The following is a 26,817-nucleotide window of genomic DNA, read 5'->3' as shown; positions in this document are numbered from 1 at the left end:
TTAGAAACAGCAAAGCCTCGTATTGTTCTGAAAGCAAAGTTCAGTCTTACCATTTTCATCCTGTCTTCTAAGATGGTAAGGGAAATGTAAATGCATGCCATACTATTGCTGCAGTTCTGTCTAGCAGCAATACAAATTATGAATGGTTGTTTGCAGGTTCTACGTTATTCCTACTTAAATTAGTTCACTCGCTGCATTTTTAGTAGGATTGAACTAAGTCATAGCACTACTAAGAAAGAGTTACTTTTTTGTTTTTTGAAGGATCCATCCCTCACTTTGTGTCTGCGGCTTATAAAAGCCTTTCAATGAAAAAAAAAAAGATTAGGAGAATGGTGTCATAGTTTGAATTGGAGGCCATTAGAGGCTAATGGTCATCCCCCTTGATAGTAGGAGGTGATTTTAGTGTGTTGAGATACTCAGAAGAAAGGAGCCACCAGAACTGATTGGTTAGATCCATAAGAGAGTTTTTTGATTTTATTGAGGAAATGCAGTCTATAGATCCCCCTTTGCAAGGTGGGAAGTTCTCAAATTCATTTGGTTCCGAAGGAGAAAACTCAAGGGTGGCTTCACAAATTGACAGATTTCATTTCCGGGTATGTAATGAGGAATTCAAATATGTCAAACAAGCTACACTACCAAAGATCGGTTTCTGATCACTATCCCTTTCAATTAAGCTGCGAGCAAACAAGAACATCTGAACATGTGGTTGGAGGTTGAAAGTTTTGTAGATATGAGGAAAAGACTGGGGATTCATAGAGGTGAGAGGAAGGGCTGATACTCTGTTACAATATAGCAGCACAAGGTTGTCCGGATCTAAATTTATTTGAGTCTTTGCACCTAGTTTTCCTGGTATTTACAGTATGATTACAAACTTAAGCTGCTGAAACAGGATTTGAAGGCTTAGAACCTAAATACATTTGGTGATCCAGAAAGAAGGAAAAAACTGATTCTGGAATAGATATAAGACTCAGGTAGGCAATAGGAAGAAAGTAACTTATCTGCAAAAGAATCCTCATATACACCAAAGCCAAGAGGTAGCCAAGTTTAAAGAGATACCCTGAGGCAAAATGGTAGATCCTTCTGGCTAAACAAGGTGACAAGACCACATGCTTGATTGGCAAAATGCAAATCAGTGTTTAAAAAGGCAAAAACGCAAGGCGAGGCATAAGACCCGAGAAATGGGGCATAAGCCCCATGAATCTCTATTCTTTTTAATATTTTATAAATTTCTAAAATACATAAAAATACAACAGAACATTATTTTTATAAATTCAAAGTAAAAAAAATGATTTTTTGTTTAATATTTCTTTATACGTAGACAACTTTACACTTAAATTAATTTCTAATGGTATATAACATTTTTCACTAATCTTTTAATTTCTTATCGATATTTTCTAAGAGACGAATTAATTCAGCCAAGATTTCCAATAGGAAAACTGAAAAACTTACACTGAGAAACATCTTAAAGAAAGAAAACAAATTTAAGCAAAGAAACTACAAAAATAAAAATCATTGATGTTACACGTGTTTGTCGAGATGAGCACCATCTCATGTTTAGCCTTTATGACATTGAATCATTGAATGAGTCTTTAGTAGACATTCCAAAAGTCCAAACATAAGAAACGAAAAAGGACAATTGTGGGTTCGGATATTGTGAGAACTCATCTTCTTCCTAAAATTTTCGTTCACTCGTTCAAACCCAAACTCAGAGCTATTAAGTTCCTCAAATGTTTAGAACCCGAGGAGATGCAGTCATCAGTTTGAAATAGCATATGAGAATCGACTGCTACTCACTTCCCTGCTCACCCGCTCTCTTTGCTTTGTGAAAATGAAATGGCACAAAATCAGAACATAAATTCTACTTCTTTTCTGGAATAACATCAGGTCTTTCTATTTCTTTCCTATACCTATTTTCATGTTTGTGGCAAAAAAAACTCTTGATTGTACTTTGATTCTTCTTCTTCTTGCGGAATTTGAACTAATTTGGTAGAGAACTTTGGGGCGTGCGTCTCTCCAGTGAGGCCCAAGGCGCGCCTGAGCGTACGCCCGACCAGTTGGAGTGTGCGCCTTACAGAACTCCGCTCCCCATATCCGCCCAAGGGCGATTTGCCATCGCCTCACCTCAATACGCGCTCCGAAACGCGCCCCTCTAACGCCTTTGAAAACACTGATGCAAATGTTCAAAAGAATTGCAAGCATGTAAAATTGTCATCATTCAGATGATATGGGAGTGGAAATATTCAACTCTTTACTGCAAATGTTCACAAGAATTGCCAGTATATAGAATTTTCATCATCCATAGCAGAGTGGAAATAATCAACTCCTTATTTCCTATTACCAAGAGGAAGTATTGGAGTTCTGTTCTTAAAAGCGTAAACCTCTATATCTTATTTGATTGTGGAAAGAGAGGTACTTTGACATTTTATCATAGGTGTTCGCCAGTGATCAACGGGGATCTTTATGAAAGCGTTGAATGACTTTGATCACCTTTGAGTATTTTTGTTTTATGAAAAATTTTGTGCTACATATATCACATTAATAGGGCTGGAGCCAAAGAATTGAGAGACTTCAGCCACTCATAGAAAGATAAAAAAAGTAATCAGCAAACTAATTGTTGTCACGCAGAATGCTTATATTTAAGGAATACAATTAATAGACACAATGTTGATCACCAGTGAATATCTAGAATCTAAATATAGGAAAGAGACAAGGTATAATTGCATTGGTATGCATCCTTGATCTAGAATAAACTTATGACCACGTTAATTGAGAGTTACTCCTCAAACTATTGAAGAATAGTGTTCTGGAGACAAATGGGTGAAAATCATTAAGTTTTCCATCTCCACTATTATATTCAATTCTGATTAATAGAAGATGGTCTTTTTCTCACTTTCATATTCTTGTTGGTAATGTAAGGATTAAGTAAGATGTTGAACATAGCTAGAGAATAGAACTGGATTGGAAGTTTCTCTATGGAGGTGGACAGGACCAACATTTTTGCTATAATGCACATGTTACATGAAGATGACACTGTAATGCAGGGAGGAACAACTGAAATGTCTCAGAGTAATTTTATTGGAGTTTGAGGCAATTTCAGGACTTAATAACAATAATAATCTGGCAAAAAACTGCCTCTATCTAGTTAATGATCTCTAGAATATTCCAACAGCTGGCGAAATATTGGATTACGAAGTCTGATTTTTCGCCAATCCCCAGTACATATCTAGGACTACCTCTTGGGGCTAAACATAAGGATGCAATTGTTTGGAAAGGAGCGGGGGAGCAGTTTGAGTGTATACCAAATTGGACACAACAATATTTATCTTTGGTGGATTGGTGGAGGACTCACACTTATCGATAGTGTGTTGGATGGTATTCCAACCTACGTGAGGTCTCTATTTTTACTACCTATTGAAGTGGAAAAGAAACCGGACAAGCTTAAAAAGGATTTTTCCAAAAGGAAACAAGGATAGGAAGAGTTTTCCTTGGTTAAGTAGAATGAATTGACTCATAAAACGAATTTGGCGGCTTAGGGGTAGAATTATGAGGTTGCTTAACAAAAATTTGCTATCGAAGTGGTTATGGAGATAGAGTTGGGATCAGAAGAACTCTGGAAGCAGCTTATCCATGCAAGAGTATGAAGTAATGAGTTGGTGCACAAGACTAGTGACATGGTGATATAGCATTGGTTCTATGGAAGAGTATAAGAAACTTATCGAAGGAATTCCCTCCAAATATTAGCTTCTCAGTTCTGTTACCATTCCCCCCCCCCCCCCCCCCAAAAAAAAAAAAAGAAGAAGCTTCTCAGTAGGTAATGGAAGGAAGTTGAGACTTCGGCTTGATGATTTGATACACCACATACCTCTGAAAGATGAGATCCTGGATTTGCTACTGTTGCTTGGTACAGTTCTACTCATGGATGGGAACCAGATTTTTAAAGAAACTGGGAAGATTAGGAAGTTGAGAGGATAGCTTAGACCTTGAAAAATTTGAAGGACAACGAGTTTCACCAACTGTACCAGATTCTTTAAGTTGAAAACACCAGAAGGACAGGAAGGTAGGGTATAAGCTTCTATCTTTATCTTACATCTCCTCAGTTAAATGGCCTTTCAAATCATTTAGAGAACAAAAGCTCCTCCGAAAGTGGTTGGGTTTTGTTGGATTGAAAAGCATGAGGTGTTTCACTAGCAGCATTAAGATTTATGCCAGATGTTATATGTGTGTAATGAAGATATATACTGATGCATTGTGCAGTGGCAAGGTAGCTGTGCATTTTGTTTTTGATCCTAGATAGGCTGAATCGGGTGATGCAGGGAGGTTAAACTGGTCAGGAAGAATAGTTAACAAATGAAACAGGAGTATGTGAAATACAGTTCCTGCGTTTGGTCTAGGGTAGTTTGGACACAGAAGAGTCGGAGATGCTTAGGTGATGCCAATACATGGTTTTAGATATAAATGCTTGTATATTTTGGCATTTGGGTGTATTTTACTGAATGTATATGATGTAGAAACACCTCTAGAATTCCTTATCTCTCTTAGTGTTCCAGTAAGATGCTCTTTCAACTGAAACCTGTTTCCAGTACGATTCAACAACAACAACAACAACAACTACCCAATAAAATCCCATATAGTGGGGTCTGGGGAGGGTAATGTGTACGCAGACCTTACCCCTGCCCCGATCGGGACAAAGAGGCTATTTCCGATAGACCCTCGGCTCGATAAGACGAAAACAGAGTTAAAAAAAACAAAAACAAGAGGAGAGAATTCATTAGTAAATCCAGTAGAAATCGAAATAGTAACAGAAACATAAAAACCGAAAGATGAATGACATGCAATAACAGTAACCATAATCTAAGGCCCGGGTCTAAGACAAACAACAAGAATAGTGTGGGACCAATATAAACTGCAAGCCATCTAAGACCAACCCTAATCCAACCCCGCCTCACCCCCGGAATGAAGTAAGGAAAGCTTTACTACCCCTATCCTACAACCCTAATGCTTGACCTCCAAGCCTTCCTATCAAGGGCCATGTCCTCGGAAATGTGCAATCGTGCCATGTCTTGCCTGATCACCTCTCCCCAATACTTCTCAGGTCTCCCTCTACCTCTTCTCGAACCCACCACGGCCAACCGCTCACACCTCCTCACCGGTGCCTCGAGGCTTCTCCTCTGCACGTGCCCGAACCATCTGAGCCTCGCTTCCCGCACCTTGTCATCCACAGGAGCGACGCCCACCTTCTTCCGAATATCTTCATTCCTAATCTTGTCTATCCTAGTGTGCCCGCATATCCACCTTAGCATCCGCATCTCTGCTACTCTTATCCTCTGGATATGGGAGTTCTTAACCGGCCAACACTCTGCCCCATACAACATGGCCGGTCTAACTACAGCTCTATAAAACTTACCTTTGAGTATCGGTGGCACTTTCTTGTCACACAAGACTCCAGATGCAAGCCTCCATTTCATCCAGTCCGCCCATATGCGGTGAGTGACGTCCTCGTCGATTTCTCCGTCCCCCTGAATCATCGACCCAAGGTACTTGAAGCTATCTCTCTTGGGGATGACCTGTGACCCAAGCCTCACGTCCCCACCTATATCCCTCGACTCAGCGCTAAACTTGCATTCCAAGTACTCTGTTTTAGACCTGCTCAATTTGAAACCCTTAGGCTCGAGAATCTGTCTCCAAACCTCTAATCTCTCGTTAACACCGGCCCTCGTCTTGTCAATTAGAACTATGTCATCAGCAAATAACATGGATCATGGCATCTCCCCTTGAATATGGTGTGTCAAAGCATCCATCACCAAGGCAAATAAGAATGGGCTAAGCGCTGAGCCTTGGTGTAATCCCATAACAACCGGAAAATGCTCCGAGTCGCCTCCCACCGTCCTAACCTTAGTCCTTGCTCCATCATACATGTCCTTGATCGCTCGTATGTAGGCTACCGGCACACCCTTCGCCTCAAAACATCTCCAGAGCACCTCCCTAGGAACATTATCATACGCTTTCTCCAAGTCAATAAACACCATGTGCAGATCCTTTTTCTTATCCCTGTACCGTTCCACCAACCTCTTAATAAGGTGGATAGCTTCCGTAGTGGAGCGGCCCGGCATGAACCCAAACTGATTGTCGGATATAGACGTCGTCTTCCTCACCCTCACCTCCACCACCCTCTCCCAGACTTTCATGGTATGACTAAGTAACTTGATACCCCTATAATTGTTACATCACTGGATATCTCCTTTGTTCTTGTACAATGGTACCACTGTACTCGACCTCCATTCTTCCGGCATCCTCTTCGTCCTAAAAATTACATTGAACAACCGAGTCAGCCATTCTAATCCTGCTCTACCCACACACTTCCAAAACTCAACCGGAATTTCATCTGGCCCTGTCGCTCTACCCCTACTCATCTTACGCAACGCCCCCACGACCTCCTCCACCTTAATGCGCCTGCAATATCTAAACTCTCGGAGACTTTCCGAATGACCCCAAGTCCCCTAGTGCTATTTCCCGGTCCCCCTCCTCATTAGGAGACCATAAAAGTACGTCTGCCATCTCTGCTTAATCTGGGACTCTCCCATCAATACTCTACCACCCTCGTCTTTGATGCACCTTACTTGGTCCAGATCCCGAGCCTTCCTCTCCCTCGCTTTAGCCAGCCGAAATAACTTCCTTTCCCCGCCTTTCTCCCCTAATTCCTCGTATAGGCGGCTAAACGCTGCATTCTTCGCCTCCGTAACCGCCAGCTTTGCTTCCTTCCTAGCCACTTTGTACCTCTCTCTATTCGCACTCCTCTCCTCCGCGCTTGTGCTCCCTGCTAACTTCGCGTATGCTACCTTCTTCGTCTCCACTTTACCTTGGACTATGTCATTCCATCACCAGTCTCCTTGGTGTCTGCTAGAAAAGCCCTTCGATACACCTAGCACCTCTCTCGCCGCCTCCCTCACATAGTTTGCTGTCGTCGACCACATAGTGCTCGCGTCTCCACTACTCCTCCAAGCTCCCATAGCGGATAACCTCCCCTCCAACTCCTAGGCTTTATCCTTGGTTAAAGCTCCCCATCTAATCCTCGATCGGCCACGAGCATACCTCTTCTTCCTCTTCATCATAATGCCGATGTCCATCACTAAGAGCCTATGCTGAGTCGCGAGGGTCTCTCCCGGGATAACCTTACAATCCTTGCACAACCCTCTATCACACCTTCTGAGGAGAAGGTAATCGATCTGAGTCTTCGCCGCTGAACTCAGGAAAGTAACCAGATGCTCCTCCCTCTTCGGAAAAGTCGAGTTCGTAATCACCAACTCGAAGGCCTTAGCGAAGTCTAACAGTGAAGTACCTCCTCCGTTCCTATCCCCAAAGCCAAAGCCACCATGCACTTCGCCATAACTACCAGCAGCCGCCCCAATATGGCCATTGAAATCCCCACCAATAAATAACCTCTCAGTAGGTGGAATACTACGCACAATCTCGTCCAAGCCCTCCCAAAAACGCCTCTTAATCTCCTCATCCAAGCCGCCTGCGGGACGTAGGCGCTAACGACATTGAGGGTGCACTCACCGATCACCAACTTAATAAACATTAGCCGATCATTCACTCGCCTAACCTCAACCACAGACTCTCTAAGATCCATATCCACTAAGATACCCACTCCATTCTTACCCCTCACGACTCCAGAGTACCACAACTTATACCCATCCGCATTCCTCACCTTCGTCCTTGTCCACCTGGTCTCCTGGACACAAGCTATATTAACCTTTCTCTTCTGGAGAGTCTTTGCCAACTCAATAGACTTACCCGTCAGCGTGCCTATGTTCCACGACCCGATCCTCAATCTACAAGCTCCCTCTTTCCCCTTACCCTCCTTTCCTCTCGTCCCAACCCCTGACCCCCTCCCCACCCCCTACTCACCCCCAGTACCCCTCGAGGACATGACCTTACTCTACCATCCCACACCACAACCACTATACCTACGCCAAACTTCGGAAGACACTAACACGGACCCAAACTATAAAATAACCGGTTGCAACTACAAGAATTCTAATAATATGCTTAAAGTGATGCTAACTAACTAGCCACAAATTAACTAACATAGAGAAAGAGACAAGAAAACGGGAGGTACCAACTCCCGATGGAAAGAACCTGGAAATATGACTTGATGCGCCCGGTGATGCTTCATTCTACTCGCCCGTATGCCTCGCGCTTGCCTGAGTAGCCGCAACAATTCCCGTGAATATAACCCGGGTGCTTTGGAACCCAACGTCCAGCCCTTTGTGACTGCCAAATGGCCTGCTCTGCTTTGCCCGTGCACCTCCCACCTGTCACCAAACAGCCACCAAAAGTGCTACCTGAAACGCACACAACACACCACGGGACCAAGAAAAAGGGGGGGGGGGACTGTCACCGGAACGGTCGCCGGAAAACAGTGCCGGTCCGAGACAGAGTAGTATGGCGAGGAAAGGTTTGAAGAAAGTGAAACACAGAGGAGGGTGGTCTGGTTGGATCGGAACAGCAGTAGGAAGATGAGACGACGCCGGTAGGTCGCCGACCACCGGCCTAACTGCTGCTAGGGTTAAAAGAAAGAAAGAAAGAGGAAGAAAAAGAGGGCGCGGGGAGAGAGAAAGGAGGAAAAAGGATAGAGAAAGAGAAGGACGCGGGGAGAGAGAAAGGAGAGAGAAAGGAGACGAGTACTCACATGGGGAGTGCCGTCGGCTTTGTGGTTTGCCGGAGGATTTGCCGGAGAAGATGAAGAGAAGGGAAGGTGGAGATATTACCGTTATCGAAGAGAGAGAGAGACTCGCAACGGATCCTTCTTCTCCAGTACGATTCATTACCTACTTAAATTTATAAAAGGAACCAAGTTTATAATATAAGTAAACCTTTACCTCTAGTTTGGCTTCCACTTTAAGAGTACTGTATTTTCTCAGCTCTTCTCTTGAGTTTCAATTTGTTTATGCAAATGAAGTCAAATTACTCTCTGACTTATGGTGCATTCTTCTATGGTGGATGTTCCTCTTGAAATATATTTTGTCGGGTAGTTCAACCTTATCGATTAACTTAGTTACTTTATGACTTTATCTCTATGCCTGTTTTGTCTTTGTAAGGAAGGAGAAATCCTGTACGAAGAAATCACTGTGTAACTGTCTATAGCAATTCAAATGCAATTTTGTAGGTAAATGAATAAACTTTAATAAGTTATAAATTTCTTGCATAATCTCGATACTCAGTAAAATGAGCTTACACTAAAGGACAATATTTATTATTTTGTATCCTTCCCTTTTTCTCTCCGCCGGATGTCTTTACTCATGCATATGCTTATTAATGTCTGATGCTGCTGACAGGTTTACATTTGATGCCATGCATGCAGTTACAGGGGCTTATGCAAAGCCCATTTTTGTTGACAAACTAGGAGCTAGCCTGGTATGTATGCCGTGAAGTTGTTTCTTCAGCTATTGGACTATCTTGCAATTTCTAGGTTGTAGCTTTATCATTTTTGTATGTTATGTAGGAGTCTATTGCAAATGGACAGCCACTGGAGGATTTTGGGCATGGTCATCCAGACCCTAACCTTACGTAAGAAAAGAACATTTTATTGAAGTAGATGTGCTTTAATTTCTTGAAAAGAACTAATATATTTTAGTTATTTTGGTCAAGATATGCCAAGGATTTGGTGAATATCCTGTATGGCGAGAATGGACCCGACTTTGGTGCTGCAAGTGATGGTATGCTTAAAAACCTTCTTGTTCAACACTTCACCAAAAGTTGTCTTTCAATTAACTGGAGAACATATATGATATGCTTGGATGAAGTTCAAAATTTATGAGAACCTTATATGAAAGAAAAATAATTAGAAGAGAATCAATATTAGAAGCCATCAGAAAACATTTAGTTAGATATTCCTCTCTCCTTCCCACCACGCCACCCCAAAGTCTCTGAAATGGAAAGAGATCAGAAAGAAAGGAGCAGGACAATTAGTCTCTCCAAAGATTAAGTGGTCACTTTCTTTCAATTGCATGGTTATACCATTGTTGAAAGCTTAATCACAGCAACTTTGGTTTTTCCTTTCACTAGTTTGTACACATCGCTTTGCACATGATTCTAATGGAGAATGAAAATAAAAATGTCCTGACCATAATCAATTAAATGTTGTAATTTCTAACTTTATTACACATGAGAAGAAACATTATAATGTCTCTGGATATTTCCTTGTATAATTATTTAGAAATGATTCTGAAGAGTTTTTAGAAGACCAACTATTCTACTGTGCTGTTTTTCTAATTTATCCCATTAAGGCCATTTCTTTAGTATTTCAACTGTATCATAATTTGTAGTTCTTGGTTATACTGTCTTAATCTCTCTTGGCTAGTTGGCTTTCTTCCCATGTAATCAAGATGGTTGTTTATGTGCTACATGTATCATTTTTCTTATAATAATGAAAGTGGTGCCAGAGTCACCGTACATGCACTTCAACTATTTCGCCTTGTACCCGTGACTCCTATCAACGTATGTATCGTGTAAATATGACCGCCAAGCTTAGTCAGATAGAAAGAGATCACCAAGGGTAAATGAAGTAAGTGAACATCAAGGGAGTTTAGGGTTCATATCCCAACATAGACAAAAAAGAATGACTAGAAGCCTGTTTGGAAACTAATGTGTAATTACTAGGGATTACCCAATATAGTGATCATAATGATTTGCTTGTTTGCCATTACGTAATTATGACATAACTTTTAGTGTCATGTTTGGTTGACAAGTGCAATTACATAGTTTTATTTTTTTGTATTTTAAATAAAGCTAATTATAAAAAATTAAATAAACTTTTTTTAGATGGACATGGACATGTAAATTAGTTGTAATATATGACAAAGATATGTGTATATAAGAAATATAAAAAAAACGAAAAAAGGAAGAATTTGAAAAGTCATTTGGAATGTAATTACCACCAATTCTTTGCCACCTTTGAGAATTGAAGAGTGTAACTGCTCTTCCTCAAATTCTGCAATAGGAGACAAAAAATTTTTACTAGTATTGTGTTCTTTTTTTCTCTCTCTTCTTTCTTAAAGCTCTCAGGCACACTCCCCGAGGAGCCTGAGAACAAGGTTTTCTGTGAATCCATATACACCATTAAAGCGCCGATCAAATTCCGACCACTCCCCTGAAAATAGCTCCGGTAAATCACACCCACGCGCCCCCACGCGCAGCCAGTCGCCGGCGAGGACAATGCCACGCGCCGGCGCGTGAGCACTTTTCCGGCCACTTTTTCAAAAAATTTCATTTGGACAGCACACTCACTGGGGAATTCCGACCACAACCATATAATCCTTTCTGAATTCCGACAACTTTTATTTTACCGGTTGGTAGGAACCTTCCAGAATTCTGATTCTGGTTTTTTCCTCTTTCATTTCCGAGTTTTTCTAGCTCACTGGGATAACTTCCAAACAAACTTTAACTTTCATAAGCTGAGTAGTTGGTTCAGTACAATATGAGAGACAACAGGATATATTTCAACGCAGGATTCAAATCCTTTGACATCACCAGATGGAACTCTAACAAAGACACATGGTTTGAATGGGTTGAGAGAAGTCGCAACATGATGAGAAGATCATCCATGGGCAGAAAGGCAATGGAATGGATCTGCTTTGCACTTAATGTAGCCTCGACAGATCAAAACAATCTAGTGAAGAGATGGAAGTACAAGGAACAAATGACAGAACACTTCTGTACTAGGAAATATAACGCGCATGGAAGATATATGAGTATTCTGTCACTGAAGGGAGAAGGGAGGTCAGTGATAATACTCCCAGAGTTAACTCTGAACTCTGGCTGGAAAGACATAGCAGCGAAGATAGAAAGATTCATCTATCAGACCACCAGGCAGATTTCCATAGCACCACCCAGAAACAATGTGGAAAATCTCCCGTATGCACAAGTAGTTAAGGAGAGTAAATGGCAGTCCAATACACTTCGAGAGGCAAGGGTCAACACGAACAACGGGGAAATCTCTGTTATGGAACCTACTGGAGGAGAGGATACAGGCCTACTAAAAAGATGCATTATCGGGTCTTTTGGGAAAGAAATCAATGAGAGACCCACTTTAGCAGATATAAGGCGATGGGCGAGTGCTTCATGGAACAAAGCATACGGTGTTAATATATATGAAATGACAGGAAACAAGTTTCTTTTCGAATTTCCAAACAGATTCATGGCAGAGCAGATTGTGCAAGGAGAATGGAGATGGAAAAAATTCAAACTCCATCTGGAATGGTGGAATCATAATGCCGGTTGCATTCCAAACTCACAAATTGAGGAAACATGCTGGATTAGAGCCATGGGGATTCCTTTACATCTATGGTCACAAAAGATCTTCAAAGAAATAGGAGATCTCTGCGGGGGATGGTTAGCTACAGAAGAAGAAACTGATCTCAAAAACCATCTTAAGTGGGCAAGAATCAAAATTGTTGGTGATGGCAGAAAGACTCCCAATGAGGTGGGGATTGAAAGAAACGGTACCAAATTTTTCATCCCAATCTGGGCTGAAAGAAAGACACGGTATGAGCTTAACACTGGTAAAGGAAAGGCAAGTGGACAATTTACACAAGGTTCAACCTCGATGAATCAGGGAAGTAAAGTGTCAAAAGACAAGCTGAAATCCTATGACCCCGATATGGCTGCACAAGTCATTTTTAATGACCTCTCGTGTGAGATATCTGATGATACTGGGCTGAAGCCTTTTACTGAGGAAATGGGAGGACCCTCTTACTCGGGGGCAAAAGAGTACTCTCCAGGGGACCAAATCATTAATGTGAATCTAGAAAGTATGCAAAAGGAAACAATTACCAGTTGCAATCAGTCAGAAGGAGGAGCAGTTTTGGCAAGATTGGAACAGAAGGAAGGGGAGCGAAGCATAAACTCAGAGATGGGGAATGATCAGGTGGGAAGTACTGTGGAACACCTAAAGCAACTTAGCTCTATTCAAGAGTGGGAAATTGAGGAGGTGAATCCTATAGCGGTTCAGCAGCACATTCCATCACTGGATAAAGACATGGATGCAACAATATGGGTCCATCAAAATATGATCAAATTGGGGAAAATGTTTGGAGTAGATTTTCAAGGTCATGAAGAAGAAGCACTGGAGTTGCTAATGCAAATTGACAGCTGCAGAAAGGTAAGAAGGGTGGAGACAGAGTTGGAGGTGAAGAAACAAAGATTCAAAGGATCATTGGAATTAAAAGGGTTAACTTCTTTCGATGTCAAATTCAAGAGTGATGGGAAAAGAAGTAGGGGAAGGGATCTATCAATCATTTCTATATGACGATCAAAGTAATTTCCTGGAATGTAAGGGGATTAAACGATAAGAAGAAAAGGGAGATAATAAAAAGTCAAGTACAGAATTGGAGGGCAGACATTATTTGCTTGCAAGAAACAAAAGTCGAGGGGGATATCGAGGAAATAGTCAGGCAAATATGGGGTGGTAGATGGGTGAGGTATGCATGTTTAGAAGCGAGCGGCACGAGAGGGGGGATTTTGGTGTTATGAGATTGCAGAGTATGGAAAGGGGAGGTGTTACAGACTGGTGCATATACTTTGACGTGCAAGTTTGATGCTCTTCTACAGAACTTTCAATGTCACATAACAGGAGTGTATGCTCCAAATTGTAGAATAGAAAGGAAAAAAGTATGGAGAGAAATTGGTGCAGTGAGGGGATTGATGGAAGGTCCTTGGGCGGTTTGTGGCGATTTTAACGTTACAAGGTACCCTTCTGAAAAACGGGAATGTTCAAGGAGGTCCAGAGCGATGGTGGAGTTTTCGGATTGTATAGAAGATATGGAGTTGATAGATCTACGACTTGAAGGAGGAAAATATACTTGGTTCAAAGGGGACAATCATACAGCGGCGTCAAGAATCGATAGATTTCTCATCTCAGAAGAATGGGATGCAAGGTTCAGAAACATCAAGCAATCTATCCAACAAAGGTTGATTTCGGATCATTCACCTGTGGCTCTAGACTGTGGTGCGTGGGAACAAGCTAAATCATACTTTAAGTTTGAAAATTGGTGGCTGAATGTGGAAGGCTTTGAGGACAGAATTAGAGAGTGGTGGGGATCTTTTGAATTCTCAGGAAGACCTGATTACATTTTAGCTTGCAAGTTAAAAGCCCTCAAGGGCAAGCTAAAAGGATGGAGCAGAAGCTACGAAGGCAATTTGGGAATGCAGAAATCAAATTTGCTAAGTAAACTAGCAGATTTTGAGACAACGCAACAACTAAGAGCGTTGACAGAGGAGGAATCAGTCAGGAAAGCAGCCACTCTAATGGAGATTGAGGTGCAACTCAAGAATGAAGAATCGGCATGGAGACAAAAATCAAGAGCTTTGTGGCTCAAAGAAGGGGATAGGAATACAAAATTTTTCCATCGGACTGCAAATGCACGCAAGAGAAACAACAACATTGACCAAATAATGATTCGACATGAAGTAATCGAGGATCCAGGAAGAATAGAGGCCGAGATCATTGAATTCTACAAGGAGCTTTACACAGAACCTGAACAGTGGAGACCAACAGTCAATTTCGAAAATAGTTCAAGCATTACTGAATCAGAAAGGGAGTCTTTACAGAGTAATTTTGAGGAACAAGAAGTGCTGAGCAGCCTGAAGATGTGTGCAAGTGATAAGGCTCCAGGGCCAGATGGATACACAATGGGTTTTTTCAGAAAATGCTGGGACATTTTGAAGGAAGATATCATGGCGGCTTTAAACAACTTTCATTGTCAGGAGATGTTTGAGAAAAGCTTCAATGCAACATATATAGCTTTGATTCCAAAGAAGACAGGTGCGAAAGAATTGAGAGATTTTAGACCGATCAGTCTGATAGGGAGCTTCTACAAACTACTCGCAAAAGTTTTAACTGAAAGACTTAAGAGGGTGGTTGGGAAAATTGTCGATGCTCAACAAATGGCGTTTATCAAAGGAAGACAAATAATTGACGCAGTGATGATTGCTAATGAAGCTGTGGACTCAAGAATAAAGAAGAAAGAACCTGGAATCTTATGCAAATTGGATATCGAGAAGGCCTATGATCATGTGAACTGGAGCTTCCTTCTAAGAATGTTAGAACAAATGGGTTTTGGGCAAAAATGGATTAGATGGATGAAATTTTGCATATCTACTGTGAAATTCTCCATTCTTATAAATGGATGTCCTAAAGGTTTTTTTCATTCACACAGAGGTCTCAGACAAGGTGATCCTTTATCTCCTTTCCTATTCATCATAGCCATGGAAGGATTGAACAACATGATCAAAACGGCTAAAGTCAGTGGATGGGTTAAAGGCTTTGAGGTAAACAGGAGTGAGGCCAACAATCTAGAGATCACACATCTCCAATACGCAGATGACACTCTAGTCTTCTGTGATGCTGAAAAAGAACAACTTAGATTCTTAAGGATCATTTTGGTCCTATTTGAGGGAGTATCAGGATTACACATTAACTGGAGGAAGAGCAATATTTTTCCTATTAATGAAGTTGACAACATGGGGCAACTGACTCAGATATTGGGAGGAGAAGTTGGGTCCCTACCAACAGTTTACCTTGGGATGCCTCTTGGTGCAAGGTCCAAATCAAAAGAAATCTGGAATTCAGTCATAGAAAAGTGTGAGAAGAAGTTGTCAAGATGGAAATCGCAATACCTATCATTGGGGGGTAGGCTAGTTCTAATCAACTCAGTATTAGACTCGCTACCTACTTACATGATGTCTTTGTTCCCAATTCCAGCAGGCGTTTTACAGAGATTGGACAAACTCCGAAGAACATTTCTTTGGCAAGGCAATAAGGAGAAAAAGGTCTTCCATTTAGTCAATTGGAAGACGATAACAATGGAGAAAAAACAAGGTGGAATGGGGATAAGGAATTTGAAGAACCAAAGCAAGGCTCTCAGAATTAAATGGTTATGGAAGTACTCCAAAGAACCCCAATCTTTATGGTCCAAAGTGATCAAAGCAAAGTATGGTGAAGAAAGCAACTGGGTGTCTAAAAAAGTCAGAACATCACAGGGAGTTAGTGTGTGGAAATCCATCAGAGAACTTTGGCCAATAATGAAGAATCACTCCTCCATAAGAGTGAACAACGGAAGGAACACATCATTTTGGAATGATAACTGGTTAGGAATTGGAAGCTTAAAGGAAAGATACCCAGATATGTTCGGGTTAGCACAAAACCAGCTTAAGACAGTAGCTGAAATGAGGAGTTGTCAAGGATGGGAAATAGCTCTAAGAAGGCAGCTGAATGACTGGGAGATAACAAGATTAACTGACCTCTACAAAGAGCTGGAAGCATTTACAGGATTACAAGAAGGGTTGGATTCAATATGGTGGGTGAGGAACAACAGAGGGGTGTACCGAGTGAAGGATGTATATAAGATTCTGAATCATGACAATCAACAGGTAGACACATGGCCTTGGAAACATATATGGAAAACAAAGATTCCATACAAGGTAGCTTGCTTCACTTGGCTACTAGCAAAAGAAGCGGTTTTAACCCAGGATAATCTCATAAAAAGGGGAATATCACTGTGTTCAAGATGTTTTCTGTGTGGGGAGAATGCTGAGACTGTCAACCATTTGTTTCTACATTGCAAGATTACAGACCAACTATGGAAAATCTTTATTAATCTTAGGGGTATTTCATGGTCAATGCCATACAGGATTAAAGATGTCATTTATAGTTGGGAAGAAACTGGAGCTGAAGCAACTAGCAGAGATAGATGGAGGACTGTTCCGGCATGTATTTGGTGGACAGTCTGGAGGGAAAGGAACACTAGATGTTTTGAAGACAGAAGCAATCCACTGCAGAAGATCAAACTCAATTGTATTCTTCTATTTTGTTTTTGGTGCAAACAGATGTACACAGAAGATACATTGACAATCATAGACATACTAGGATCCTGCTAGGTTTTGAATTAGAATATCTTCAAATTCTCTCAATGTAAATTTGGTTTCCAGTGCAACCTATGTACTGATTTTTATAATATATACAATAGTTATCAATTCAAAAAAAAAACTGCTCTTCCTCAATTGCACTCCAATTCCAAGCTGGTCAAGTAATTACTTGGCCAGACAAACATGTTAAACCGTGTAATTACACCCAAATCCATTACAAGGTAGCCTTCCAAATAGACATTAAGTGATTTTTTTTTGTCTGCCTAAGCTTTATTGGATAGACTTATTCGAGAAATGTGCTAGTGGGAGGTAACTAATCACCAGTGAAGTAGTCAGGTGCATGACAATTGGCCCAAACGCCATCTATCTTTTTTAAATAGAATTTAATCTAGCTTCATTGACCACTAGGCTACACCGTTGAGTGCGTGCAAAATGTAGCCTCTTGACGTTGTTTGATTATCGTTTATTTATTAGAATGACCAAGAATATTTTAGATGTTAACAGAAAAGGTTAAAACCTATTTGCTTGTCATAAGCTAAATCATGATGTTCTGTTTGCAAATATTTTAACTCCATAAGAGATTTAAAAGCAATTTCCTTTATAAGGAATAATTAGAACAAACCCTGTCATCAAAACATCTCCTATTTCTCTTTATCCAAATGGTCTATGCAATGCACAGAGGGATGGTACAACAGATCTTTTTAATGTCTTTTCTCATTTTTAAGATTCTTTTATTTTTATTTTTCTTGATTGTAAGACTGCTTTAAGTGAAAACTTTTAAAAGAAAGAGATATTTTCAAAACTTTTAAAAGAAAGAGATATTTCCAAAGTATGTCAAAATCATACATAATGAAATTGCTGAAAATCTTTTGTCATCATATTACATGAAAATAGTATCAAGTGGAATATTCAATCTGGAATTTACGAAATTAAGTTAAACTTCGAGTCTCCCCAAGAGCAAGGTGGGAAGTTCTTGGAGGGAAGGATGTCGAGGGTCTATTTGGAAACAACCTCTCTACCCCCGGGTAGGGGTAAGGTCTGCGTACACACTACCCTCCCCACACCCCACTAAGTGGGATTATACTGGGTTGTTGTTGTTGTTGTTTCAGGCGTCTATATAGGGACTTCCTCTTCTTTTAATGCATTCAATTCGAAAGGAGTTGGTGCATTGTCTCTTAGTTTTTCGTTAATATTTCTTAGAAGTTTCCAAATTTGAAAGAGACAAATTCAATTATAAAGTTTTTCTTGCTTTTAACCTATTAGAAAACCCTTTTTCCTTTTACCATGCTCTTTATGGGCTTTAGTATTAGCTCAAATAAATTGTAGCTATTTAAAAATTAGTTACTCTTTGTATAAATCACTTAGACTAAAAATTGTTTCATTGGTGGAATAAAATAGGGTTGACTTTTTTTTATATGTTACCATTCTCAAATAGAGTTGACCTTTTTAATTTAATCTAGTTCTGGCTTTTATTGACGTTAAACACTTTAAAAACAATTGAATATGGAGGAATTCCTAATTTCTATGTTTGTGAAATTTGCAAGAATCTCACATTTGTTGAGTTTTTGGTTTGTAGTTTCCTTATGGTTTTGGATAATCTTCATCTTTTGGCTTTTGGGTTGAGTTAGGCTCAATGCCAATTTTCTTAACGCGGTATTAGAGTCAGATGGGCTGTATTCTCCTCTACTTGAGCTAGCTTTTCAAGTTAAGTTAGACTCAAGGTCTATTTTCTTAACAAAAATTAATTTAAATATAATTTGTAAGTTACCTTTCTTATTATGGGAGGGATTAGGATACAATCTGAGACACCTTTGAGTTCAGTTCCAGTAACAGAATCATAATGAATATCCTGTGGGTAGTATTGGAAAATGGTGCTCTTACTTAGAGGCCTCGCTGCATGTTCCCTTAGATTTGAGGGTCTCAGAATGCTTGCTGGAAAAGGAAATTACACCTATAATACATTGATTTGGGTGTCATCGAATTCAGAGTCTATGAATCACACGGATATTACCTAAGCTTTAGTAGAAGGCGAAGCAATAGTTAGCTCCATTCTCATTGCATGGTTGCGTCACACCAATTCAACCTAACCATCAATATTGAAGCATGCACACAGATTTAGTTGAAGATGGATAGGCTAATACTAAATTTGTCTTTTGATGATTGGTGGTGGAGTTTTGGCTGTAATCTTGTGGTGTGCATCCTTTATTGAAATGGTGAATAGATAATACCAGAAAAGTTCTTTACATAGATAGTAAGCAATCAAATGCATTGTCTTCACCGGCAGTTCCCATAGCACTTCACACAAATGTCCTCTTGCTATTTCAGTTTGCTATGTTATGCATTCTGTTTTTTGCTTGAAATTTTATCTTTTGTTGTTTGAATATGGAGCCTTTCTAGTGGGGCTTGTTATATTCTCTATGCAGTTAATTGTGTAAAATTTCACTGACAAATGCAAAGCAGAAAGATATATTCATATTCCATACACAGGACACCGAAAGACAAATTTTAATTATTCTTAAGGTTTTTGTGTGGGTTTGGGGGGTGTTTCACTTGGAATAATTTCTTAAGGAAGTTAGTACAAATGAAAATCTGATAAGTAGTACTGAAGGTGCATTTTGTTCTTCTTGTTGAAGCTCAATTATAATGAGAAAAAGGAAAGAGTTTGTAGTTCAAACCCAATCAGCATGGATCCAAATTTGACTCAATTTTAATTAATTGTTGTACACATGGGAGGCTCAAGGGTGAGGTTAGTAAAGCGTTTGCTTTAGGCCCGAAGAATTTTTAATAGTAGATTTTATAATTTTATTTTTCATAAAAAAGAGAGGAAAAAAGTACAAAATCTTTATAAAGAAAGTTTAAAGACTATATAAATATTTTAGAACTTTGAATTAAACTACTAAAAATCTTCATATAAGTAAAAAAGTTTCTTATAGCAAGGTCCAAGGTAATGTATTGCAAACACATGGCTAACATCTTATTAATTTGAATGAATCATCTAAATAATGATATACTATTAGATGTTTGTTGTGAACTTAAAGGCTTTATCTCTTGTAAAAATACTACACTATAAACAAGTACGAAAAAAAAGGCAACACTAACTTCTTGCATATATTTGTGTGTATATGTTTAAGACACTTATCAAGATTTGACTTTAGCCACTAATTTTATTAAGTGCCCCTTGGCTGTACATGTTGATAAGAAACAACGTGGAGGATTTTGAGGGACAGGAAGAAACATAATGATGAATAATATACATCAACGACTTGAGCTTCATGTCAGCTTATTTATATTTTTATGTCTGCCTAATTATCTATTTCCTAGCTATAAGTGAAGTTCCACATTAACTTCTTCCTATTGTTCATGTCCTATATAATAAGAAAGTTCATATCGTGTCTATGCTAAGTTAGTTTGATTGTATATTGCAATCTTCTGCCATGTGGAACCAAAGTCTGATTTTCAATTGTACACTTACGCAGGGGATGGTGATAGAAACATGATTCTTGGAAGACGCTTTTTTGTTACTCCATCTGATTCTGTTGCAATTATTGCTGCCAATGCCCAAGACGCTATTCCATATTTTCAGTCCGGTCCTAAGGTAGAAGCACTTGAGTTTTTCATGCACCTTGGCTTTGATCCTTGCACACCACAATTGACACATGTATCTTGTAGGGTTTAGCTCGATCGATGCCCACTAGTGGTTCTCTAGATCGCGTTGCTCAAAAGCTAAACCTTCCGTTTTATGAGGTTTGAACTTGTTTACTGCTCTTTACTTTTTGATGATGTTGCATTCTTTAACTATTCTTTTCTAACTATGCCTCTTAGGTGCCAACTGGTTGGAAATTCTTTGGTAATCTTATGGATGCCGGAAAGTTGTCAATTTGTGGCGAGGAAAGTTTTGGGACAGGTTCTGACCACATCCGTGAAAAAGATGGTATATGGTATGTTTCTATGTTCATCGATGATGAAAACTCCTTTCTTAATTAGTTTGCGACCATCAAATCTGGTTAAACATTAGTTTCAATGTGTTTTTTCCGTTTATCTCATCTGGATGTTGTGGAATAAAGGCAAATAAGAATGAGAACATTTATCTCCTACATTGTTAGTAATACTATGATGGTATTGTTGACTGTACCAATTTACTCAACTCTCATCCGGTGGAACTGTTGTTGGTTTACCCTTCCATTTCATCTTAAATGCCATTGGATATTGCTATATGTCCTTGCTTAGACCCTATGGCCATATGAGAGCTTATTCATCATTAAGAGATTCTTCTCTTAATCTGTATCACCAAAATGAGTTGTTGCTATTTACATTCTCTTCCATGCTACAATTTATACTTTCCCCAAGCCTTAGTATAACAACAATCAATTCTTTTTGTTCTCACTTTTTGAACTTGTAACTATAGGGCTGTTTTAGCTTGGCTTTCAATACTTGCATATCGAAACAAGGATAAAAGATCAGGGGAGAATTTGGTTTCTGTTGCTAATGTTGTGACGGAGCACTGGGCCACTTATGGAAGGAATTTCTTTTCAAGATATGACTATGAGGTAAGCACATTATGTTATGTGATGACTTTCTGTATTTGATAAACATCTTATTACATCTATGTTAGTTGTCTTCCGGGGTGTGTCATGGATTACCTAATTGTTGAGATGATGTTTAATTGCAACAATTTGCCATAATTCTCTAACCAGGAATGTGAATCAGAAGGGGCAAATAAGATGATTGAGTACCTTCGAGATTTGATTTCTAAAAGCAAGGCCGGTGATAAATATGGTAAGTTATCATTTTTAAGTTAAATTTTCCAAGATTTACAACATCTTAAGTTCTTTAAGTACTGAAGGTTCTCTTGCAGGAAATTATGTCCTAGATTTTGCTGATGACTTCACCTATACTGATCCTGTAAGTTGTGGGATTTCTTAGATATGAGAATGTTTAACTATCAACTGTTGAATTTTTTGATTAGTTGTGTGCATTTCTCAGGTTGATGGAAGTGTCGCATCCAAACAGGGGGTTCGCTTTGTTTTCAGTGACGGATCCCGAATCATCTTTCGACTATCGGTTTGCATTTTTTCCTTATGTTAAATCCCTGAGAATAGGAGTAGTATAACCATCTGTTTCAAATTGAGTGTCATTTTGATTTCATCCCCATTTCAAAAATAAATCTGCTTCCCCCGGGGAACGCACTACCTATTTTACATAATGGGAAGTTCTTTGGTCTCATCTTTACATTTCTGAAGTCTAAATAACTGAAACTAAATTGTAGCTCCACAATCTATTTCCAAACCACTATTTGTGAAAAAATCTATATAGTCTCCAACTCAATAAGCTAGTTTCTATCAAGTTTTCATCTTGAAAAGCATGTTAGGGGGCAAATGAGACATTGAAATTGACGTAGAGGGATTAACATCTTATTATGTTGTGTGGGTTTTTGTCACCATTCCCTTCTATTTTATCCAAAAACTACTCTCTGTAGTTTATCAGTGGAAATCTCAACTTTACAGGGTACTGGGTCTGCTGGTGCAACAGTTAGAATATACATTGAACAGTTTGAGCCGGATGTATCCAAACATGACATGGATGCACAAATTGCATTGAAACCATTGATAGGTTAGATTGTTCATCTACGAGCTTAACTATGTAATATTCCCATTCCTCGAAAATTTAACTAGATATCTTTTGCAGATCTAGCTCTTTCTGTTTCAAAACTAAACGACTTCACAGGAAGAGAAAAGCCAACCGTCATCACATAAAGACATAGATATCTGCAACTACAATTGCTTAGTTGGGGAGCCTTTTTGTGACTGTTGTAGCAGGTTGGATGCTTCCTTTGTTCCTGAATTTTACATGATATATGGTTCGTCCTCGTTTGGTTGCATGTAGACAGTCTTCTGGGACCAGAAATTAGAATCATGTAAATTATCCGATAAAACTAAAACATATGACTGAAGTATCTAATCAATAGAAAGCTGCTGCACTATATTTTAATTTCTTCCTAGAAGCTTTTTTATTTTTTTATTTTACAGTCAACCTTTTTGACTTATGGCATCCTCTTTCCCACATTAGAAGTCAAGATTTCCAACTAACTTATGCATTCTTTTTCTGAGCTATATTCCAAGTTAACTGTGTGTTCTATTAATTAAATAGGTTCCTACTCTGTCGGTAATTATATTGCATGGTTCATAGTTCTGAATGATCTTCCGTGGTAGCTTTGTCTATCTTGGCCAAAATAATTGGGCTGTCTCAGCTACTCTAGACAGCTTATTCCAGTCTATGTGGCCATCCCCGTGCTCGTACTGGCTATTTGTGATGACATATTTGTGGGCTCACTCAAGTTCCTTATGAATTAACTAGTCGATTTTAGGTGGTTTTAATGAGATTTTTGGGCATCTTTCTTTCTGATCCTCATCTTCATAGTTTATATACTAAAATCTGTTTCCTGGTGTTGTTGTGCATTATTGAAGACTATGCCTTGAAAGGTTATCATCCTATATCTGGATGAGCACTTTCCATAAACAATGGCTTTTTATTTTATAAGAAACTGCAAGGATAAAAGGACTTATTCTATTAACTATTTGCTGTTATGGTAGTTATTTTAATGTGTTGGATATAATATATCAGCTTATAGACACTACGAATAACATACTGTTCTGCCCAGCATTTGCGGAAATCTTACCTAAGCACGGGACCTTTGCTTAAAGTAGTCATGTAATACTGCATTAATGTTGAGGTTGAATCTATCTTGGGATAAAAAACTCTCAATTTCCTCACTAAACCTAAATGCTTTCTTTCACGTTAGTAGATGGAATGGAACAAGGATCGCTCATATGAAGTGAGGTTTTCAATGAAGTTTTCTACTATGGATTATCCATATGTTATACTATGGAGCAAGTTCACTTATGGGGTACCTCAAAGTTGTACAAGAAAAATGCATAACACAAAATTGAAGCTGGTCTGGGTGGATAAGTGGTCAAACTTGTCTTCCAAACAGCTCAATAATCTCTTCTTCAAGTAGCCAGCTTCTAAATAAAGGACCACAAGTGAAAAAACGATGAAGGGCGGATCAAAATTAGTAAGCAAATGTCAAGAGATTTTCTTGCTAGAAATCTTGGCTCTATATAGTTTACGAGATTCCATAACTATTTCAGCTCTAACTTGTCCAGAAAAAGAGGCTATATGGAAATGGGGGTGTCATTGTTCATATTGTGCATTGATAGGTGAATCTTGTGACTGGATTTACTCCAGTAGATCACTGTAAGATTGTCAGAGAAGCTTGAAAACATATCCAAAAAGAAAAAAAAGTTATAGAAAAGGATCTTTAGGTTGTCGTGAGGTAAAACAGAGAATTCAATCCTGGGATATTTACAGATTATGTGTGTGCTGGGCAAGTGGGCTACTATAAATCATCTTGCAAGTATGCTAATTCTTTTTCATGAGTTTAGCGTAGAGAAATCTTCAGCTTAATTTGGTTGAATCAAACCCATTCCATGTTCAACCAAAGTGGGTTATTCTCAAATTGGATTACCCTCCACCTTAAAATGATAGGTGCTGGTACTTTGTTTTTATGAAATGTCACAGGAGTAATATTTTTTCCGTCGAAAGTTTAGAAATATCATCTCTTGGACCCTCACTATACATAAGAGTAAACTGAGTCTGTATCTAAATATTTGTGCCGGAAGAAGTCATATATTTGGAAAATATGTAGTTTTGTGATCTTAGGAATTCTTAAAATCGAGCTTAAATTGCTTCAGATGAGAGAAATTAAGCTAGAACTAGATAAATTAAATCCTTGTCCTAGTCTGTGTTTGAGAAAAATCTGCCAGTTCCCTTTGCTTTTTAACTTGAGTTCGATAAAAATTTGATGCAGTTCTCTACAATTTTAGGGCATTGAATTTTATATATAGGGAACTTGTGCTTGTAATTACATCGCTTTTGTTATCTTTTCTAATTTAATGATCTTATATTTTCCCTTTTGGGTGGTGACTAGTGAAATCCAAAGCCTGCATAACTGGATGTAGTCATTGGCTCTTCAAGTTAAGGATTTAACTTTATAGTATATATAAACATCATAAAGAAAGTTTTATACTATCACTGTATTTTAACTTGTTGCTTAGAGATGTTACTGTATGAGTCCTCAAATGAAATTGGTTCTTTGAGGACATTGTCCCATCACTTCCAAGATGTTCCATCTCAGGCTAATGCCTGCAGCCTCCTCCTAAAGGAACATGGCTAGGTCCTCATCAGCTGATGTTGTCCTTGCGAGTCTCTTTGGATTTTCTGCGGACCCTGCACTTCTAATGGGAGAGGGTCAATTCAACTGTTGTCTTTTTGTTTATTTTCGTAGTTCCACTATCAATATTTGTTTAATGTTAGGTCCCTACCATCATGAATGTACAACTCGGACAAGAATAAGCCAACCACCACTCTTCTCAATTGTTTCAACAATTTTTGTCTTTTACTCATTTTGAACTCTGAACGGTAGCTTTGACGTAACTGGTAAAGTGCTGCCATGTGACCAGGAGGTCACGGGTTTAAGCTGTGGAAACAGCCTCTTGCAAAGATGCAGAGTAAGGCTGCATACAATAGACGCTTGTGGTCTGGCCTTTCCCAGACCCCACGCATAGCGGGAGCTTAGTGCATTGGGCTGCCCTTTAGTCATTTTGAACTCTAATGTCCTTAAAGACAAACTATGCTAAGACTTCCAATATGTCTAAGTGATATCTTGGTGCAGCATGCATTCACGCACGAACTAGTTCAGAGATATTGTGTCTCCTCGGATCTTTGCTGTTCCTGATTTACTGTCTTATGCTTTTCTAGTAAGGGGCAGCTTTAGATGATGGGATTTTTCTGACCAATTGAAGAAAATATATACGATAGCCATAAGCTGTACTTATAGGAGAAGGTGGGGTGCAATGGACTTATTTTTGAATGGAGAGGACTGTGAAGTATTTGATGTCATCTCAAAATAATCAGACATTGTTCTCTGCTGTTCCAGACATGGTAGTGCCTTTGCTTTTTAGTAACTCTCTTTGGTTCGAGCAGCTTTAAATGATGGGATTTTCTAACCAACAAAAGAATATAATCATAAGCTTAAGTTTATTCTTGAATGGAGAGGACTGTATACCATTTGATGTGATCTCAACAATCAAGTTGCCACCCTTCCCTTGCCCAACTATATTCTTTCTCTAAATTTTATTAAAGAATTTAATCTTGGATTTTGGTAAGAAAACTGAAATATCAAGTAAGCGTGCTTGTTAAATATGCCTTTACAAGCGTAGAAAATATCGTTTCCTCATAGAAACCATTGCTATGCATCCAGATGCTGTTTGTTTAAAACACACATGAATTCTTATGTTACTTTTTTTTCTAACTGAAGTTCTTTTTTTGTGTCCTTATTGTGATATCATGTGAAATTGACATCACCTTATACTTGTTTTAATAATGAATACCTTGTACAAAAGCAAACGTTCTTAAGATGAAATACCTCGTAGAAAATAATTGTCCATGAAAATCTCCCCTCAAGATCGCCTCCCATCGAGTCTAGGGCTCAAAGTATGATAAAATGAGACCGAGTCTCGAAATACCCAACTATAAACAAGTTGTAAATATCGCATTTGCGACTACTAGAAGATCGCAAAAGCGAACTCTATCCAACCCCAGGAAATGTTGCAAATGCGATAAATACTTCACAAATGCGAAGTCAACTATCCTGATTCGAGGTCAAATGCACAAAAGTCAAATTTGGTTAACGCTTCCAACTCTTCAATCCCGAATAGCTCGAAACCGACCATGCATGCAAGACACAATACATCATATGAAGCTACTCAAGAACTCAAACCACCGAACGGTATGTTGAAGTTTAAAACGACCGGCCGGGTCGTTACATGGATT

At 39.1% G+C, this 26,817-nt stretch overlaps 1 protein-coding gene across 6 annotated transcripts in view; it reads left to right on the top strand.

The window, feature by feature from the left end:
• The window catches only part of LOC107761864 (phosphoglucomutase, chloroplastic), a 29,127-nt gene extending 2,972 nt beyond the window's left edge, over nt 1-26,155 (top strand). Inside the window, exons 11-23 of one of the 6 annotated variants that reach the window (XR_012710680.1) lie at nt 9,339-9,417; nt 9,506-9,570; nt 9,652-9,719; nt 20,403-20,521; nt 20,596-20,670; nt 20,749-20,864; nt 21,332-21,473; nt 21,621-21,702; nt 21,782-21,828; nt 21,910-21,987; nt 22,431-22,536; nt 22,612-22,742; nt 25,744-26,155. Coding sequence is in view for 1 of the 6 variants with exons in the window: in XM_016580155.2 (XP_016435641.1) it covers nt 9,339-9,417; nt 9,506-9,570; nt 9,652-9,719; nt 20,403-20,521; nt 20,596-20,670; nt 20,749-20,864; nt 21,332-21,473; nt 21,621-21,702; nt 21,782-21,828; nt 21,910-21,987; nt 22,431-22,536; nt 22,612-22,679 (1,045 nt within the window). In the remaining 5 variants the exon portion in view is untranslated. Of the gene's footprint in view, nt 1-9,338; nt 9,418-9,505; nt 9,571-9,651; nt 9,720-20,402; nt 20,522-20,595; nt 20,671-20,748; nt 20,865-21,331; nt 21,474-21,620; nt 21,703-21,781; nt 21,829-21,909; nt 21,988-22,430; nt 22,537-22,611; nt 22,923-23,073; nt 23,501-23,725; nt 24,492-24,913; nt 25,367-25,743 lie in introns of those variants that run through there. The other 5 variants (XR_012710681.1, XR_012710683.1, XR_012710684.1 and 2 more) reach the window with 5 other exon arrangements.
• Nucleotides 26,156-26,817: the final 662 nt, after the last annotated feature.

Source organism: Nicotiana tabacum, chromosome 6 (genome assembly GCF_000715075.1).
Source record: "Nicotiana tabacum cultivar K326 chromosome 6, ASM71507v2, whole genome shotgun sequence".
Lineage (NCBI taxonomy): Eukaryota > Viridiplantae > Streptophyta > Magnoliopsida > Solanales > Solanaceae > Nicotiana > Nicotiana tabacum.
Note: the sequence above shows the minus strand (reverse complement) of the source record. Positions and strands in the feature narration are given on the sequence as shown.